Below are 17,772 nucleotides of genomic sequence, written 5' to 3'. Positions count from 1 at the left end.
GGGGGCGGGTGCCCCCAAGTAATTTGTTCTCCCTCAGATTGACCTGCTGGGCAGGGGAGCGGTAGCAGCACACGGTAGATCCTGGATTGCTTTTTAATTCAAAAAGTGATCTCCTACTTAAAAAGGTTGGAGACCACAGATTTAGAAAGAGCCAGAGTTCTTGGGAAAGAGGTACTTTTCCTGCACCATCCAGAGGTGAGAGTGCAATTTCAGCCAGGCTATACCCAGCCCCTCTGCAATTCTGCCACTGACCCTTTCCCTGCCAGAACAAAACCCATTAAAAAAAATGTTCAACATATAAACATCAAATCAAATAATCAAACCACATAATCATCACAACTGTTTATTTAAGGTCCTCGATTTCAGTCGTCAGTGTGATTTTCTGAGCCTGGGTTCTTGGCCCTTTCTAAAAGTCAAACCCCATTAACACTAGGCATTTCTAAATCGCTAATCACTTAGGAATCTTTTAGTTGAATATGCATCCATGCAGTTTCCTTGACGAAAGTGCTAAGGAGCCAGCTGCTCACTTGATGAGAAATTGAGTTCTCAGCGCTTTTAGGTAAATCGGGCTACTCCAATAACAAAAATCTAGATTTATTTTGGGCACCTAATTTGAAAACCTTGGCCAACAAAACAGGATTTACTATATTAACTTGCCCCTTCCTGAAAAAAAGATGGCTGACATGTGGCTGAAGTGTTCCGATTATATTCTCTGCATGAATTGATTTGGATTTTAAGCTCAGCATTTTGAGATTCTACTGTGTCAAAAACTGGATTTCCCCCTTCCAAACAAAGCAGCAACATGCAATTTGGACTCAATAGACTTTTGCCTCTTGTCCCTTAACAGCAATAAGGGACTATAGCAAAATGGATGACATTGCACTTTTTGGCATGAATGGGGAGGACAAGTCTCAAGTAGCTTCAAGAGTTAACACTGAGGGCCTGATTCAAAGCCCACATAAAAGATGGTAAGGACAATACTTTAGACATCAGGAAGAGACAGACTACAGGAAAAGCTTACTTATAACCTCACAGATCAGCAGCCAAACTGAAGGTTTACCGTTTCTTGGGCAGCCACTAGCTGCTGTTTCTAGTTTTATAGCAAATCAACTGCATTTCATGTAGCATGTTTTCCTATTTGTAACTTCACACTAGATCTCTTGGCATCTACATGTTCTAATTGGAGATAACAAAGCTGTTGAACTTCCCAATGATAAATCCACTCAAACAGCTGGTCTGTCCATTTTGCACATTTCTTGCAGCTCATTTACAACTGAAACACAGCACAGGTTGAGGAACAGATGCCTGTTTACTCAGATGGAGCCTTTGAAACTGGCAGATGTATTTTCAAATTTATTTAGATATCAAGTTTTGTGTTCAAAATAACTCTGTATAATGCTCTATTCTTTAGGGAGAAAAACACAGCTGGGTAAGCAAGACGTTTTTCAATTGAGAAAATTAAAGTCTGATTTTTTTGCCACAGACACACACACATGAAATTCTTCCTCCCTCCCCACCACTGTAGCTCCTTCCCTGTTCCCCAAGATGACTGCATCACTTTGAAGTAGCCATGGACTAGTGTGTGCTATTAAGCAGAAATAGGATCTATTCCAACGTAAGAACAAATGATGGATTGAACATTGTTACAAAATGAATGGAATATAATTTTCATCTAACATAGGAGGGATGGTCTAAATCAATATATATATATATATATATATATATATATATATATAGTTGAAAAAAATCATGAAATACAAGGAAAAAGATAAAAGCAAAGAATAGGTCATATGATGACCTACAGACAGTCCCACAAATGGCAGAACCATTCCCAGACATTTCCTATATCTCAGGTGGTAGAAAAGGAAAGAGAGGATCCACACATTCAAGGAATAAGTCAATTGTTTCTTTAGTAGACTTTTCAACAGTGCCCAGCACAATGCAAGGAGGGGCCTCCAGGGGTCTCTTGTAATGTCAATGGAAGTTTTTCTATTGACTTTAAAAGGGCAATGGATCAGACCCTGGAAGGAAAATTAAAGATAATGTCTTGTTAGTTACTCTAAACTATAAAATGGATTTTTCAGGAGTAACTGGGTAAAATGTAACGGCCAGTAACACAGATCAGAGTAAGTGATCTAATGGTTCTTATATCAAATAAAGCTGACTGAAACCCAACATTTCTTGTACAATACTTATCACACAACTTGCCCAAGACATTTAATATTTTGACTAAACAACGGGTACAAATAATGTGCATTTATCCAATCTTCCTGTACTGCAGGAAACACATTCTTTTATACTACAAAGGACAGTGAAAAACTGAGTTAAATCTACAGGTTGTCCATAAAGTAGAACAATCATGTAAGACTATAAGGAATTATTTTTCTTTCTTCCTTCAGCATACACTTCCTTGATGCATCAGTATAGCACAGATGGCTGTTTATTAGATGCATCAGGGGACAGCACATGTGACTAAATGAAAATGGCTGTTAGCATCTCAAAAGGGTGCAGATTTAAATATCAGGATAAATTTGTTTATAATTTGATTATATTCATAATGCTTCAGTAGTTTGCTTGCAAGGAACAGAAAAGCCTTTACATTTAAATGAATCATTTTACTTTAACTGCAGACATTGCTTCTGTCAATACAAACTGAACAAGAGTTCTCCAAGGCAGGGAAAGCTCTCAGCTTCCAACGACTTGCATAAAAAGTATTCTGTACCTTGCAAGATAAGGCGGTTAAATCCGCAACATGCAAGACATTTTTATTTACCTCAGACTCAATAAATGTAAGACACACATACATGAATGTGTGCACGTTACTCTAGAGCACCATAGTGTGCACACACAAATACTTTTGACATAATGATATGAAATGATTACCTAACTGAACAATGATTGGAATAGCCTCAATTCTGCATTTTTGTGCATAAAACTGCTCATTAAAACTGGTGGAACTACTATAAGCACCACTACTGGTGTTCAACAGGATTGGTCTATGGTTTCCTCCTAAATCCCTCGCTTTCAAAATTGAAGAACAGAACAAATAATCTCAATCACATGGTCAAAATCAGCAATACTTCACGTTGGGTCAGTAATACTGAACCTAAACCCACTTGATTAAAAATTTAACTAACTTGTGGGTGTTTAAAAAAGCTACAAGAATTGTAGCTGACCAGGAACCAAGAATTCTTAACTATACTGAGACCTTTATACCACACTCCAGCAATACCCAGAAGGCTTGAAGTGCCTATTTATTATTTTACATCTGCCTTAAAGACCCGTGGTAAGTGCCAAGCCATTGCCAGGGCCACTCTGTAATTAAGAATCAAATTCCAAGACCCCAACAAAGCTCCTGAACATAGGTTTCATTCAGAAATGGACACTCATGCTGTAATAGGATTCTACAAAATGATATATATTCTCATGTCATGGATGTTTATCTCTATAGATTTTTCCCACAGTACCACATCCTTATTTTTCCATTATGAATCCAGTATTAGTGTAAAAGGTTTAGGTATTAGATTAAAATAATTCATTCAGGTATGAAATCCTTGTCTCCAGAAAGGCCAAAGAGAGAAGGTAGTTTAATAAAGGATTTCCTTGTATAGCAGTCCATCCATCTGACATCAGTCAGTGATTGTGCTTGACCAATCCTTTGAATAACCATTGTTTGAACTCTGTCTAAGAGAGAATGTGATAAGTAGTAATGTGACCGTAATTTATATGATGGGCAAATTTACTTTCAGAGACCATTCACTTTCAAAAGATGTGGGACAGAACATTTTCCAGTGCTTTATTTTTCCATGGGAAATTTTCCATTTCTAAAAATTTATTGTTTCATAAAATTCATTAGTAACAATGAATGGATAACAATACAATATTAGGCAAGCTTGGCAGTTTCAAAGTAGTAATTAATGTTTTTCAGGTGATTATCCCTAGGAAGTGACAGAAACAGAGAGCGCACGCATATATATTTTATTGATTGTAAACAGGAGAGTAAATACACTCACATAATAATCCAAACCAAAAATCAGGTTATGAATTCACCTAATCGGCTGTGCAGGTCAAATCAAAACCATAGCTAAAATTCTTATTTCATCTCAGACTGCAAGTGAAAGCAAAACCAAAACTAAAACTGTGATTAATTTTCATTTCACTTTCATTTCAGCAAACACACAGAGCAGTGTCTCATTCCTTTTCTTGAGCTGGGGAAGTTGGAAGTGTTTGCATAAGATCTGCTGTTTTTTAGTGCTTTTGATTTGAAGTAGTCATAATAATGCCTAATCAGAAAAAAACCACTGTGTGGCATTATTATAGTGAAGTTCAAGCCACTAAAGGAAGAAAGTTGGTAGATGTAAATATCACAGGCAGGGGTATGCTAACAACACAACAAGAATGAAGAAACCTTTTATAACATGTAAAAACTGTCCTGAAAGGAGTACGAGTCATATACAGAAAGCTAATACAACCAAGTGGTGGAACATCATCTGAGAAAAGTCTATTTCAGGAATCCTACATAAATAAACAAATTAATACGTTAAACAACACACTATATAGACTAGCATCTATATTGTTTTAAAACATTATACAATTTTAAAAGTTGTTAATGCAACTCTGGACTATTATTTATTTTATTGATTGATTTAAAATATTTGTATCCTGCTTTTCTGCTTGCACTAAGCACACAAAGTGGCTTAAGCTTAATAATATATATATTTTTAAGAGTACATAAAAGATAAATAGTTAACTATTTCAACCCAGCAGATTGAACTTAGTCCTCTGGCTGATGGCAGAGGCTAAACTATGCTTCCCTTTGACTCTGCAGTCCCAGGGCAACCGAGCAGCAGTGTTTTTTCTGGCAGGGAGGGGAGAAGGAAGCTCCCTGCTGCTTCTCCTTCTCCTTCTGATGGATGAAGCCAGACTAGAATAGGCTAAAATAAAAATATTTTCTCCCTTTTGTTGCAGGAACTTGGTAGCTCAAGTGAAATAGCCGATTTGCAAAAAATGGAAAATGAAAATGTTGAGTTCCCAGGTCTGGGGGAAGAACCAGCAGGATCCTTGCTTTCAAGATCACAGTCACCAGGTATGTGATCCACCATGAGTAGCTGTTCAAGACAACCAAGCTTTTTATCAAGCTTTGTGGACAAAATGTCAAAAAGAAGATCAAGAAAAAGCAGATGAGACATTAGCTTGAGCTATATTTGTAAGTAGTACACCTCTTTCCATATCTGAAAATCAACACTGAAAGGAACATTACAAACTAATTCACCCATCATATAAATTAGTCACATTACTACTTATCACATTCTCTCTTAGACAGAGTTCAAACAATGGTTATTCAAAGGATTGGTCAAGCAGAATCACTGACTCTGATGTCAAATGGATGTACTGCTATACAAGGAAATCCTTTTTGAACATTTTGTTAGCAACACCTGAGCCAATATTCCTGAAAGCAATTAGCCAAATTACTGAGTCAAGAGATTGAAAGGGCAGGTCCCTCCAGGGTACAAGCCCTTGTAACTGATAATGCAAGTAATATGAAAGCTGCATAGCAAAGTATCCTAAAGGCAAAGTATTCTCATTTAATAGTATTTGGCTGTCTTGCTCATGGGTTGAATCTTCTGGCAAAGACCATAGTAAGTGTGAATACAATGAAGATAATATTGGCAAACTGCAAAGCAATTGTGAAAGTATTCAACAAGCATCATGTTGCTAATCAGACTTCGAAGAAATTACAGGAAGAGAAGCAGGAGAAGGAAAGTGAACTTTTTTTGCCAGGAGAAACTAGATGGGGCTTAGATATAGAGTGTTACATAGTTTGCTGCACACAAAGAACTGTTTGCAGCATGCTTCAATAGATGACACAATATCCCAGATCATTCCCATGAAGCAGATTCTCAACAATGATGTGTTCTGGGTTTGAGTTCAAGGAGCATTCAATTTGCTACTACCAGTTTCAGTGGCTATCAAGAAACTTGAAGGAGATGCACCAAGCCTGTCAAATATTCCAGAGACATTCAGACAACTGAATGAACATCTAATTGAGCTTTTGCCTTCTTCACCTCTATCCAAAAAAGTAGGAGTAGTAAAACAAATGTTTTACTAAGAGACCTGAATTTTGCTCTCATCCAGTTAGTCTGGCAGCAAACTTTTTGGATCCTCAACACAGAGGACATTTATCAGAAGATGAATTATTGACTGCTCCCGATACAATTATGGTAGTTAAGAATGTCCCCAACATCTACGAAATAACTGTGATGACAGTCATTGCCGAATACCACACAAAAGAAAAACTTTGGGGCAAAGACATTATTTGGCAGGCAGCAGAAAATGTCTCCTCTCACATGGTGGAAGGGATATTGTAACACCCGACTCTTGCCCAGGATTGGTCTAAGGATCCTAAGCATTCCACCAACAGCAGCTTCTTGTGAATGGAACTGGAAGGCTTTCAGCTCAATCAAGACAAAGAAGAGGAATAGACTAACAAATGAACACACCACTAAGCTCGTTTCTATTTCTCAAAATCTCTTGATTCTGGAGAATCAGTCAGAAGCACAATTAGTGAAGAAGATGCATTGTGATAAGTTGCCATTGCCCATAGACCCATTAGTAAAACCATTCGTTAGTGAAAGAAAATGTGGTTCAAGTAGTTCTGAATCAGATTTGCCTCGATCTGATTCTGAAATAGTTTCATAGTTCGTAGGGTCAGAAGGGACCTGAACAGATCATCAAATCTGAAACCCTGCTGTGGCAGGAAAGGGTACTGGGGTCAAATGTTCATCCAGCCTCCTTTTAAAGACCCCCAGGGTAGGAGCCAGCACCACTTCTCTTGGAAGTTGGTTCCAGATCCTAGCCGCCTATGACTGTGAAGTAGCGCCTCCTGATATCTAGCCTGAATCTACCCTCTGCCAGCTTGTGGCCATTATTTCTCGTCACTCCTGGGAGTGCTTGGGGGAACAGGGACTGCCCCAATGCCTGCTGGTACTCCCTGACTAGTTTGTAACAGGCCACTAGATCCCCCCCTCAGCCTTCTCTTGTGGAGGCTGAACAGGTTCAGGTCCCTTAGCCTCTCCTTATAGGGCCTGCCCTGCTGACCCCTGCTCATGTGGGTGGCCCTCCTCTGGACCCTCTCCATGCTGTCTACATCCCTCCTGAAGTGCAGTGCCCAGAACTGGACGCAGTACTCCAACTGCGCCTGACCAGTGCCGCATACAGGGGGAGGATCACCTCCTTGGACCTGCTTGAGATGCATCTGTGGATGCCTTCCTGACAGCATCCCCACATTGTCAGCCCATGTTCATATTGGCCTCAATAATGACTCCTAGATCCTTCTCTGCCTCTGCACTGATGAGAAGGGAGTTCCCCAGCGTGTGGGTCTGCTGCTGGTTCTTCTTCCCCAGGTGCAGTACCCTGCACTTGTCAGTGTTGAAACCCATTCTGTTCTCTTCCACCCAACCCTGTAGCCTGGAACTAACAAGTAGTGCAAGTGATTCTACAGATCGTGACAGTGAAACTGGAGGTGCCGCAATGACATCAGCGGAAGAGTTAAGCTCTGCTGAAATAGATGAGTGGACAACCATGGCATATCATGCACAGTTCTTTGGGTGCTAAAATTAGTGTCAACAGTTTTTAGTGCCTTCGTGTTTTTTCCTTAAATTTAAACAAACAATGTAAGGGAAGTACATGCTATTGTGTATGGTCTTCACATTTTTTTTTCTTCACATTTTTACAAGTATTCCAAGAAAAATAATTTCTTTCTACATAAAGCTTTAAATTTGTTTGACTATAACATTTAAACCACATTAAATGTGCTGTATTTAATTTTGTTCCTGATCAAATATTTCAGTTCATACAACTGTGGCTATTGGGACATAAAATTAACATGGGGGTAATTTTTAGCTGTTTACCAAATATAAGTAAAATAAACATGCTAAATCAGATCACACTCTATTAAGGGCATTGGAAAAATTTCCAGAAAACGTACATCTCTGTTCACTTTCAAAGAAAAGTATACCTCAATAAAAATAATGCCTGGGAATACACTCATTTACATCTACAACTGCCATTACCAAATGAGTAGGGTCTTTTACTGAAATGTACAGAATTTTTGAAGACTACGTTTTCTAAAATGTTTCTTTGAAAGTTGAGCACAAGCATCGATAAACAAACTGACTGAACCTTAGGGTTTAGGAACAAATTTCCACAAAAGCAAACCAAACATTTTACACTGGGCTCAAGACTGTTTCGCATCTACATTATCAGGCCCCATGTAACAAAACTGAATATAGTATCTGCTAAAATATCTTACTACCTCTGATTATTAGGATTTTGGTATGCCTCAAATCACCATTTCACAATTATGATCCCCCATAGCTTCTAACAATTCTGTTTAAGCACACAAGTTAGATGAACATTTAAAATAATATTTAGGTATTCTCTAGAAAAATAAGTTCTCAACCCCAGGCCAGCATGTCTGATCCGGCCCGTGGAATCATGTTATTCAGCCTGCAGGGATCCCCGTGAGTCCAAAAATGTGGTGGTGGAAGAGCGCAGCTGCACTGTCACTCCTCTGCTGCCAAATTTTAGAACCCCTGGAGGCCAAACAGTGTGGCCTTGCATGCTAGATTGGGAACATGAGGCCCATCAGAGGTGGTGCGAGGCCCGACCCTGGTGTGCACACTAGCCTTGTACCATTCATCCAGCCCATAGGCCCAAAAGGTTGAGCACCACTGATCTAGAAATAAGTCATATCCGTCGTGATAATCATAACATATTTGTAGTAACCTATGTACAGTAAAAATATGAACACACTTTCAATTATTTTTTTATTTAACCACATATAAATACATCACCAATTGGCATAAACTCCATAAAAATACAGTATTTATTTGTGCTATAACACTGTTTAGTCACAATGTTATATAAAGATATCCTTTTACCACTTTCTTGCATCTCAAGAACTTTTAAAAATGTTACTTCCTCCAAGCCCTTTAATGTGATAGTTTCCTTATAGAAACTTTAAAGTCTTTTTTGTAAAAGTTAAAAAAGTTAACCTATGTATTTTCAACTCTTCACCTTCACCCTGACAAGGAGGCAGATATTAAAACTGGCAAATACTTATTATAGTGAACAGTTCTCTTCAAACTTTTTTTAAACATATGTTCACATTCTATTACTACTGTCACAGCTGTAGATTTTTATTTCTACACCATCCACTACCACTAAGGTGCAGTCAAGGCTGAATATGCAGTACAGGCACCTAGATCACTGTCCTGTAATTTAGCTGCTGACTGAGCAGAAAAAATAAAAACACTTATGACATTCAAATAAGCTATCAAATATTATAAACTAAGATTAATGCAATGCTTTCCAGGGGCAGTAACAACACACAGAACATATATGTGCTAATCGCCTTTATAAATTTCTTGCTGAAATAAAGGGAAGTGAAGACTTCTGGGAAATTAGAGCCCTGTCTATCTACGAAGTCAGGGCCACATTCAGATGACAAAAGTATCAGCAGCAGGAAGAATAACTATACACTACCTGGTAAGACAATTCAAACAGAGTATATTTAAACATTTGTTGTAGTGATTATATTTACATAATTTCTGACCATGCTCATACCACAATCAAGTTAATTTTATTACAAAGTTTTCTTCACTATTGTTTAAAGGATTTTTTTCCAGCAATTTTAACACAAAAGCATTATTTTAATGAAACTAGATGAACAATATATAAGAAAAATCAAAGAGGGCTTACATCACTGGGAAGAAAATATGACATGAGCTAGGAAAGATTTTTTTTTGATACTACGTTAGTCTGTAGCTCTCGTTAAGGCAGATTAGGGTTTATTCTAGTACTTTAATAAGGCTATACAAATATAAATGATAGATTTTTCCTGAATATTCCCCCCTTTCCATATAAAACTTCATATGTGTATCTGGTTATTTTAAATGCACATGGATGCTAAAAATTCTCAGACAGCAAGATGCTAAACTATTCCTCAGGTGTGAATATTCCTCTTAATAGTCTAACTTTTTAAAATAATATCCAAGTTAAGGTTCCAGTCCAAGTACATGCATTGTGTACACCTAAATGATAATGTTTAAACATTGTTTAAAAGCCTTTCCCTTAGAAGGCAAGTTTAAATCATGACATGTTTTTAAAAGGGATCCAGGACTGGCAGAGACCTATTTGAGCTTCTCTAAAAAGAAAAGAAAAATTCCTTCATATAGGCATGGCTAATGAATTGGTGTCACTTCTTTGGAAATACGTGATCAGTATCATGTTATCCAAAAGGAAGACTGGGGTGGTTAACATTATTCTGTGATGGTGATGGGAAAATCTTGATGCTATAGCACCATCCCTTAGCACCAGTATTTTAAATAAGCTTGCTTTGCCGAGACATACTGACAGCCTTGTTTCACAAATTCATTGGTTTTGAGAGTTGTAGTTGCTTTCTACAGTCATTTTAAACTTTTTTTGGATCAGTTTTAAGTAAAGAGTGTATAATCATTTGCATAGCAAATTGTTAACCCTAAAACAGAAACCCACACTGTCAGGTTTGAGCACTTCTAGAATCAGAATTTGTTTAAAGTGATAAAAGAAAGAACACAGATCTTCTCATTTTGAGTCTAGTATAAAAGACGTTTCTAACAAGGATTTTTATAAAGTTACCAGCTTAAAAGGTTGAGACAGTTTTTTGAACAAAAGTTAGTCCTTTATTATCTTCAACACTCTATAAATACTGTTGTGGAATACTGTGATGAAATATGGCCTGGGATCTTTACTCATCATGTTACATAAGGGAATTTTTCCAACATTGACAGGATCTTCCACATCCCAAATTTCAGGCATGCTGCAACCAGGCCTAGAAAATATTTGAATATATAAACAAAAATAATGTAACAGTAAAGAAATATAATCAAGTACGTGTAATTAAAGTTTACAAAGGGGTTAAATGCAAGAGACATTCCTAGGAAGTCTGGTGCCACAACACTAAATACAGATATTTGCTGTGATGGCTGCCTCCCCTCTAACTCAAAGCCTAGGGCATCTACCCCATTCACTCCCCCCCTCACTGGCAAAAATGTCTCAGAAAAAATTCCCAGAAAAAAAAGTCTCATTGTTTTTGGTTCACCCAGTACAAAGGTATTCATGTAGGTTGAGGGTCTGTTTTATATTAAATCAAGCACTTCACACATTTCAAGTTTAATGTACAATCAAAAAGTATCTATTCTGATGAGTACCATAATTCTATCATCAACTTGACACTTTGAAGATAAGATGTAGGTTATCTTAATTTAGATGTTATAAAGTATACTGATATACAGAGACGACCCAAGCAGAGTGTGGGGCCCGGGACAAATCAGCCTGTGCAGGACCCCACCCCTGGACGCGAGGAAGCCAATGGCAGATTTGGCGGGAGTGCGGGTAGGTGCCGAGCAGCCGGACATGAAGCTGGCGGCAGCATGGAGTTGCTGTGGCCACTCTGCCCAGGCCCACAAAGCAACGGGGCCTGGTGAGGTTCGCCCCCGCCCAGGGACAGCCCTGCTGATATACTCACTTAGCTCTTCTTATGCACCATGACTCTTCCAGAACGTAATAATTGACTCCCAGTTTTAACAACCCTTCCTTCACTTCTTTTGCTGGCTTTCGACTATACATGGAATATACTATTTTAGTTCTGGCCCTTTGAAAAGAAAAAGGTGTTAGCAAATAGCATGGCAGACAGGACAACATATTTCTTGACAACTGTCAATCTACTGGATCATGGTATACATGTAAGCAGTCTATGCAACCATTACACCAAGATCTTCAGAGCGTACATCTAGGCAAGAATATAGAGTGGAGGCTGCCCTAGATCTACCAGCCCTCCTCTAGATCATCCAGACAGAATCCAAAGGCCAGACTGAGTCTGGATGTTCAGTGCCTTGATGGTTGTAGCTTCTGCCAGAGAGCAACAGATTAGAGCTGTTGCTGACTCCCTCAGCAAGGGCACATTTCTGTCAGGATGATATCCCTTAGCTTTTCTCCAATCAAGGAGTACCCACAAGGCACTGGCGGCTAGGGGTTTCAGGTGCCGTATACTTGTCTTACACTGGAGGCTGCAACACTGCGGTATTTTATAGGAGCTACCCCCACCATGTTGCCACCCAGTCCTCCAGTCAGATGCGGTTTACAGTCATACCCATGACCAACAAGATATTAAGTATGATTAAAATGAAAAGCCTAAATACTACAGTGACAGGCTTATTATAATTAGGCAAAGAACAGTGGATAAAAAGGCTGTAATAAAATTATATTGATGTCGTTTATGTAATTTGGCATAATTTAAAATAGAATAGCAAAAACAAAAGACTATAATGTGAATTGTGCACCAGCTGGATCAACAAAACTGGGAATTAATTCTAAGATAGACTTTACACAGGCACATGAAAGCAGAAATGGCAAATAGCAAGCAGATGTTAGGCTGTAATATAAAATGGCTACAAAAAAGCCAATAGGCTAAGGAGACAGATACATATCACAAGAAAATGGATTTGAAATAAAGCTTATTAACCACAAAATGAACATGGGCCACCAATGCAATGCCATAGCTGGCAGAGTTCATCAAACACTGGCACGCATCTACTGAGGCATCTCGAGCGAGGCTAAGAATGTCATCTTCCTGCCCTACTTGGCCTGGTGAGATCACAGCTAGAGTACTGCATCCAGTTCTGGGTGCCGCACTTCAGGAAGGATGTGGAGAAGCTCAAGAGAGTCCAGCGGAGGGCCATACACATGATTAGAGGCCTAGAGACTACGTCTTAAGAGAAGAGGCTGAAAGATTTAGGACTGTTCAGCCTGGAGAAGAGAAGACTCAGAGGGGACTTGGTGGCAGCCCATAAGTATATCAGGGGCGTACATCAGGGCCTGGAGGAACATCTATTCACCAAGGCCCCCCAGGGGAGGACAAGAATTAATGGGCAAAATCTGATTGAAGCTAGACATAAGGAAAAATGTAATTACAAGTCGAGTACTGAGGGTTTGGAACAGGCTCCCCCCAGAGGTAGTAGAGTCACCCATCCTGGCAAACTTCAAAAAACATCTTGACGCCCACCTTGCTGGAGTCATCTGATCCCAGCAGTCTTTCCTGCCCAAGTGCAAGGGGACTGGATCCGATCATCTGTATGGTCCCTTCCAGCCCCTAACATCTCTGAAACTATGAAATATGACATCTGAAATTCCCCCTTAATTTATATGGCAAATTCTTCATGACCATAAAAGTTATTGAGAATACTGTACCCAGTTGTCCTGTCTTTGAATTGTGCAGAGTTTGTTTCCTAGAACACAATGAGAAGCCTTCCTACAACTTTGGGTGCCTGGATACCAAACATGGGTAGCTGTGAGCCCTTGCCACACACACAGATCTGGGAGGCAGCCTGACTCCCTTCCTCACTATGGAGGGGCCTCGATCTGCCCCCACACTCCTTCCCTCCCCCTGCTCCTTCCCCTTCACAGACTTACAGGCTAGATGCTGCTTTCCAAGCTGCCGGCTGTACACCTGGCCAAGTGCATGCTGCAGCTTGGCACATGCACATGGCATTTATCGGCAACATTATTGGCCACATCAGCCAAAAAAGCCGACTGAGATAATGTCAATTTTCCTTTTATCAGTGCCGATATGAACTGGAGTGATATATCAGTGCACCTCTTATGTACCCCTCCTGCTACTGCATTCAGCTACTTTTAAAATCTATAGCTCTTGGGGATCCACATGCTAAACATTTCAAGTCAATAATGTTTAATGTTTAACAATCAATATTCATTGGCAGGAATAAAAAGGAAGTGTATCAACTTGATTCTGGAAAGTTTCCAAAAACAAGAGCCCATTCTTATGGACATGATCCAAGGAAAATTACAGCCCATTATTTCACACCTACTGTATTATCAGTGTTTTAAGGGAAGCAATTATCTTCTGGTAAAATTAAGCCTATTCTTGCAAATATGTTCAGGGAAGATTTCATTCAGGCATCTTGTTTTAACTTCACTTAAATCAGGATGCATGCAAATTTAGATAAATTTAATTTTGGTTTAATGAAAGTAGAATTTGCAAGTCCATGTTAGCAGGAAAATGAATTTTTTTTAGTTTTATAAAAAGAAACCCCAATTTTAATTTCTTTCCTTTTCCTACTAAACTAAATTAAGATCATGTTAAATTCAAAGACTAGAGGGTTGGGAGATTACCACTAAAAAGCAAAGCCTACATGTATGGTCCTTTAATATACTAGATTTACATATATAATCATGCAACCTTACGGAACATACTTCCCATATAAAAAGCTTGGTCAATGGCCAAAGATACAGAAACCATTCAATAATCCATTTAGAATGATCTCCACAAAATCCTTACTTCAGTTCTGTGCTTATCATTTTGTAATCAAGGAATAAAGAAAAATAGTATTTTGAGGTTTTTCTCAAAATGTAATTCTGACACCATGCACAGCTGAAAGATTAAACGGAGAATCCTGGAAGTAATTTATATGCGTTCAGATAGTTTGCCTTTTTTTTTTTTTTTTTTACACCATACCATAAATAACCCAAAGCAACTCATATGTTCTCCAGTTCAAATAAACTCCATCATGCTCTGGTTAACCCAAATTCTGGAGATTATAATTGTAGCATGCACCTCGTCAACTGAAAGCATCCAATACTGCATCTGTATTACTTCTAGAAGTGGAAGTACACAGCATGCATGTCCCTTGTCACCTTCCAGCTGACTGTGTAAGGCTGGCAGGAAAATAAATATGCAGATGCTTACATGCAATTATCACTAAACCCTTATCGTCTCTCCTCAAGATAAAATTACAAAGCATTGTTGTCATTCTACTTTGGCATAACATAGAAGTTTATCAACTTAAGCAAAAATAAGTGAATTAGACACACATTTACAAGAGTTCAGATTTTTTTAAATTCCACGAAAAACAAAATAAGACTTCAAAAGCCACGTGAAATGATCTGGTAAAAAAGAAATTGCAAAATTGCAACCACTGTAAGCATTTCCCAACTTAATCAACATTGCTGTAAGTGAAGGCAATATCCAAAGCAAAGTAGTCTTTATCATAATTATACCTCACATGTTTTTGATTGACAAGTCTGTAGCAAAATCCTATTATATCCACTACCCTGCAGAGGTCTATCATTCTCTAAATTGTTAATAAGTCTGAATTCTGAAAGAATGACTTTAAAATAATTCTAGAACTTTGTAGGACTAAAAAACCCCAACAAATAGAACTTAAGAAGTGTTGTATTGGCTCAAGACCAACAGCCCATATAGCTCAGTATCCTATCTCTCAACAGTGGCAGAAGTGGATACTCTACACGGATAGCTTTGAACTGAAGACCTCTGGAGTGATCTATCCCCTATTCCTTACCCTCCCTGGCATCCACCACTTATTGGGTTAAGAGATGCTAGAGGAAATATCTCCAACCAACCTGTCCAATAACTATTAACTGATCTATCATCCATGAACTCATACAGTCCCTTTATGAACCTGGCTATGCTGTTTGCCTCCACCACCTCCCGTGACAATGAATTTCATAAGTCAACTACATGTGTAAAAAAATACTTTTTCTTGTTCGCTTTTGACTTATCACTTACTAATTTCAGCAGTTGCCCTCTAGATCAAATACATGAGACTTCACAAACAAGCTTCCTATTCACTTGATCCATACCTTCGTGATTTTATAGACCTCCATCACATCCTAATTAAATTAAAAATGCTGAGTATGATTTGCATTTCTACTGAACATTATAAAAGTTAATTTTAGTAGAATAAATTGTATGAATTTTGAAATTTACCTCAGCCCCACATCTTCATAATGGGGATGATTTACAATAGGGCGAAGTGTAGACAACTTGATACTTGCCATTGTAGGCATTGCTCCTGCAAAAACAGCATCTGAAACATATATATTTAAAGAAGGATAATGAAGTAGTAAAAAATAGAAAGTGAGAAATGCAAGTGAGAAAATTTGCATTTTAAATACTCAAGATCATATAAACGTAGACCAATATAAGAAAATATAGGGAAGAACATAAAGTTGCTTTTTTGCTTAAGGAATTTCTTTGGAAGGGGACAAAGTCAAGCTGTTGGGCAATACAAACTGCCTGTAAGGAGACACTCTAAAAACATAGGTCATGATTTTCAAAACTGAACTATGATTTTGGATACCAGGTACCCTTTAAAAATGTCAAGTAGGGCACTCAGAAGAACACAAAAATAACAAGTTATTTTTAAAAACCTTGACAACGTCAACCTTAAGTAATTAAACCACGACATCCATAGACTTAAGATGTTAACTAATACTTTCTGTCAGCCTTAACCTTCCTATTTTTTTCTTTTGCTCATGGAATCAGGCACACCCTGCAGCACCTTTGAAGGACTCTGGTCGAGAATGACTGGACTAGATGAAGGGCTTGTAAATGTACATATGTAATTGGTTGGATCTTCATGGTCAAAGAACAGTCATAAATAGCTCAATATCCAAGTTTGGAGAGGTATCAGATGGGGGTTCCCAGGGGTCTGCTCTAGGCCTGGTATTATGTGTCAAATTATTACTGAAAATACTAAAGTGGTGCCCATCTCACTAGGCCCCATGAGCCAGATGAGTAATAGAGCCAGAACCAGCCTGCAACCAGGGAGTCAGCAAACAGGACAAGAGAGAAGCCTGGCACCAGATCCTGCCCAAGAAAGGGAAGTGATCCAACTGCCTGTACCTTTGTTTTTTGCTGAGTGTTTGGTGGGTTGTGTCTGGGGTGTGTGATCTGAGAAACTGGGAGTGACTGCTGACTGCTGAGTGAGTGCTGACTGCTGTGTGATTGCTGCCTGGGTCTGGCAGAAGCCCAAACAAAGGGGCTAAGTCAGCCCAGGCCCAGAATGGTATAAAAGGAGATTCTCCAGGCGACCAGGGAGCCTGTGACTCAGGGAGCCAGCAAATAGGACTGCAAACAGGGGAAGCAGTTCGCAGGCCAGTCTGTGGGTAGTAGCATAGCCTATTACCACACAATTGCTCTCAGCCATGGCGGTGACTCGCCGTACCTGTTGGCATCCTGGCATCACTGAGACCTTCACCCAGAGAGAGCCCAAGGCCCTGGACTGCCGAGGCTGTCTGGCATGGTTGCTGGCAAGTGAGCATGGGGGCACCCCCATTTGTGGGGTGTGCTCACTGGTGGAATCTCTGGAAGGCCACGTATGGGAGCTTGAGGAGGAGATACTTCAGCTGCAGACCATCAGGGCCCACAAAAACTTTATTGATGGCTACTGCCAGACCCTTCTCCAGAAGGAAGAGACGGAGATGGTAGCCAACGTGATGGCTAACCAAGAAAACCCACCTGGAGTGACCTGGAAGACAGTTACCTCCAGGAAACCCAGGGCTGCTTCTCCTCTGGCCCTGCACAGCAGTATGTTCCCCTCCCCACACATGAGGAGGCTCCGAAGGTGACACCAGGAGAGGAAGGTAAGCAGCTTGCTGCCACCCACAAGAGGCAGCGCAAGGTGGTGGTGGTGGTGGTGGGGGACTACTACCCCATGGCTCCTCATCCATGTGGAAACTACTGACATGGCCAGGAGTAATCCAGACCAGGTCATAAGCAACTACAGGGCTCTGGGTGATGGGAGCCCAGGTTTTCTTCTGTGCTCCGTGTTGCAGGTCGTGGTCCCAGAAGGACAAGATGCATCGAGGAAGTGAACCAGCAACTCCAATGCTGATGCCACTGAGAAGGCT

General features: G+C 39.5%; 1 protein-coding gene across 3 annotated transcripts in view; it reads right to left on the bottom strand.

Annotated features, from left to right (window-relative positions):
* Positions 1 to 8,811: 8,811 nt before the first annotated feature.
* Positions 8,812 to 17,772, bottom strand: part of DPY19L1 (dpy-19 like C-mannosyltransferase 1) — a 97,469-nt gene continuing 88,508 nt past the window's right edge. For 2 of the 3 annotated variants that reach the window (XM_059728688.1, XM_006269102.3), the window contains 3 exons: positions 15,848 to 15,947; positions 11,570 to 11,695; positions 8,812 to 10,873 (listed from right to left, as the gene is read on the bottom strand). In XM_059728688.1, coding sequence (XP_059584671.1) covers positions 10,717 to 10,873; positions 11,570 to 11,695; positions 15,848 to 15,947 — 383 coding nt within the window. In that variant the 3' untranslated portion in view covers positions 8,812 to 10,716. Of the gene's footprint in view, positions 10,874 to 11,569; positions 11,696 to 13,105; positions 13,208 to 15,847; positions 15,948 to 17,772 lie in introns of those variants that run through there. The other variant, XR_009462542.1, reaches the window with a different exon arrangement.

Source organism: Alligator mississippiensis, chromosome 5, assembly GCF_030867095.1.
Source record: "Alligator mississippiensis isolate rAllMis1 chromosome 5, rAllMis1, whole genome shotgun sequence".
NCBI lineage: Eukaryota > Metazoa > Chordata > Crocodylia > Alligatoridae > Alligator > Alligator mississippiensis.
This window is presented reverse-complemented; position numbering and strand designations above follow the sequence as displayed.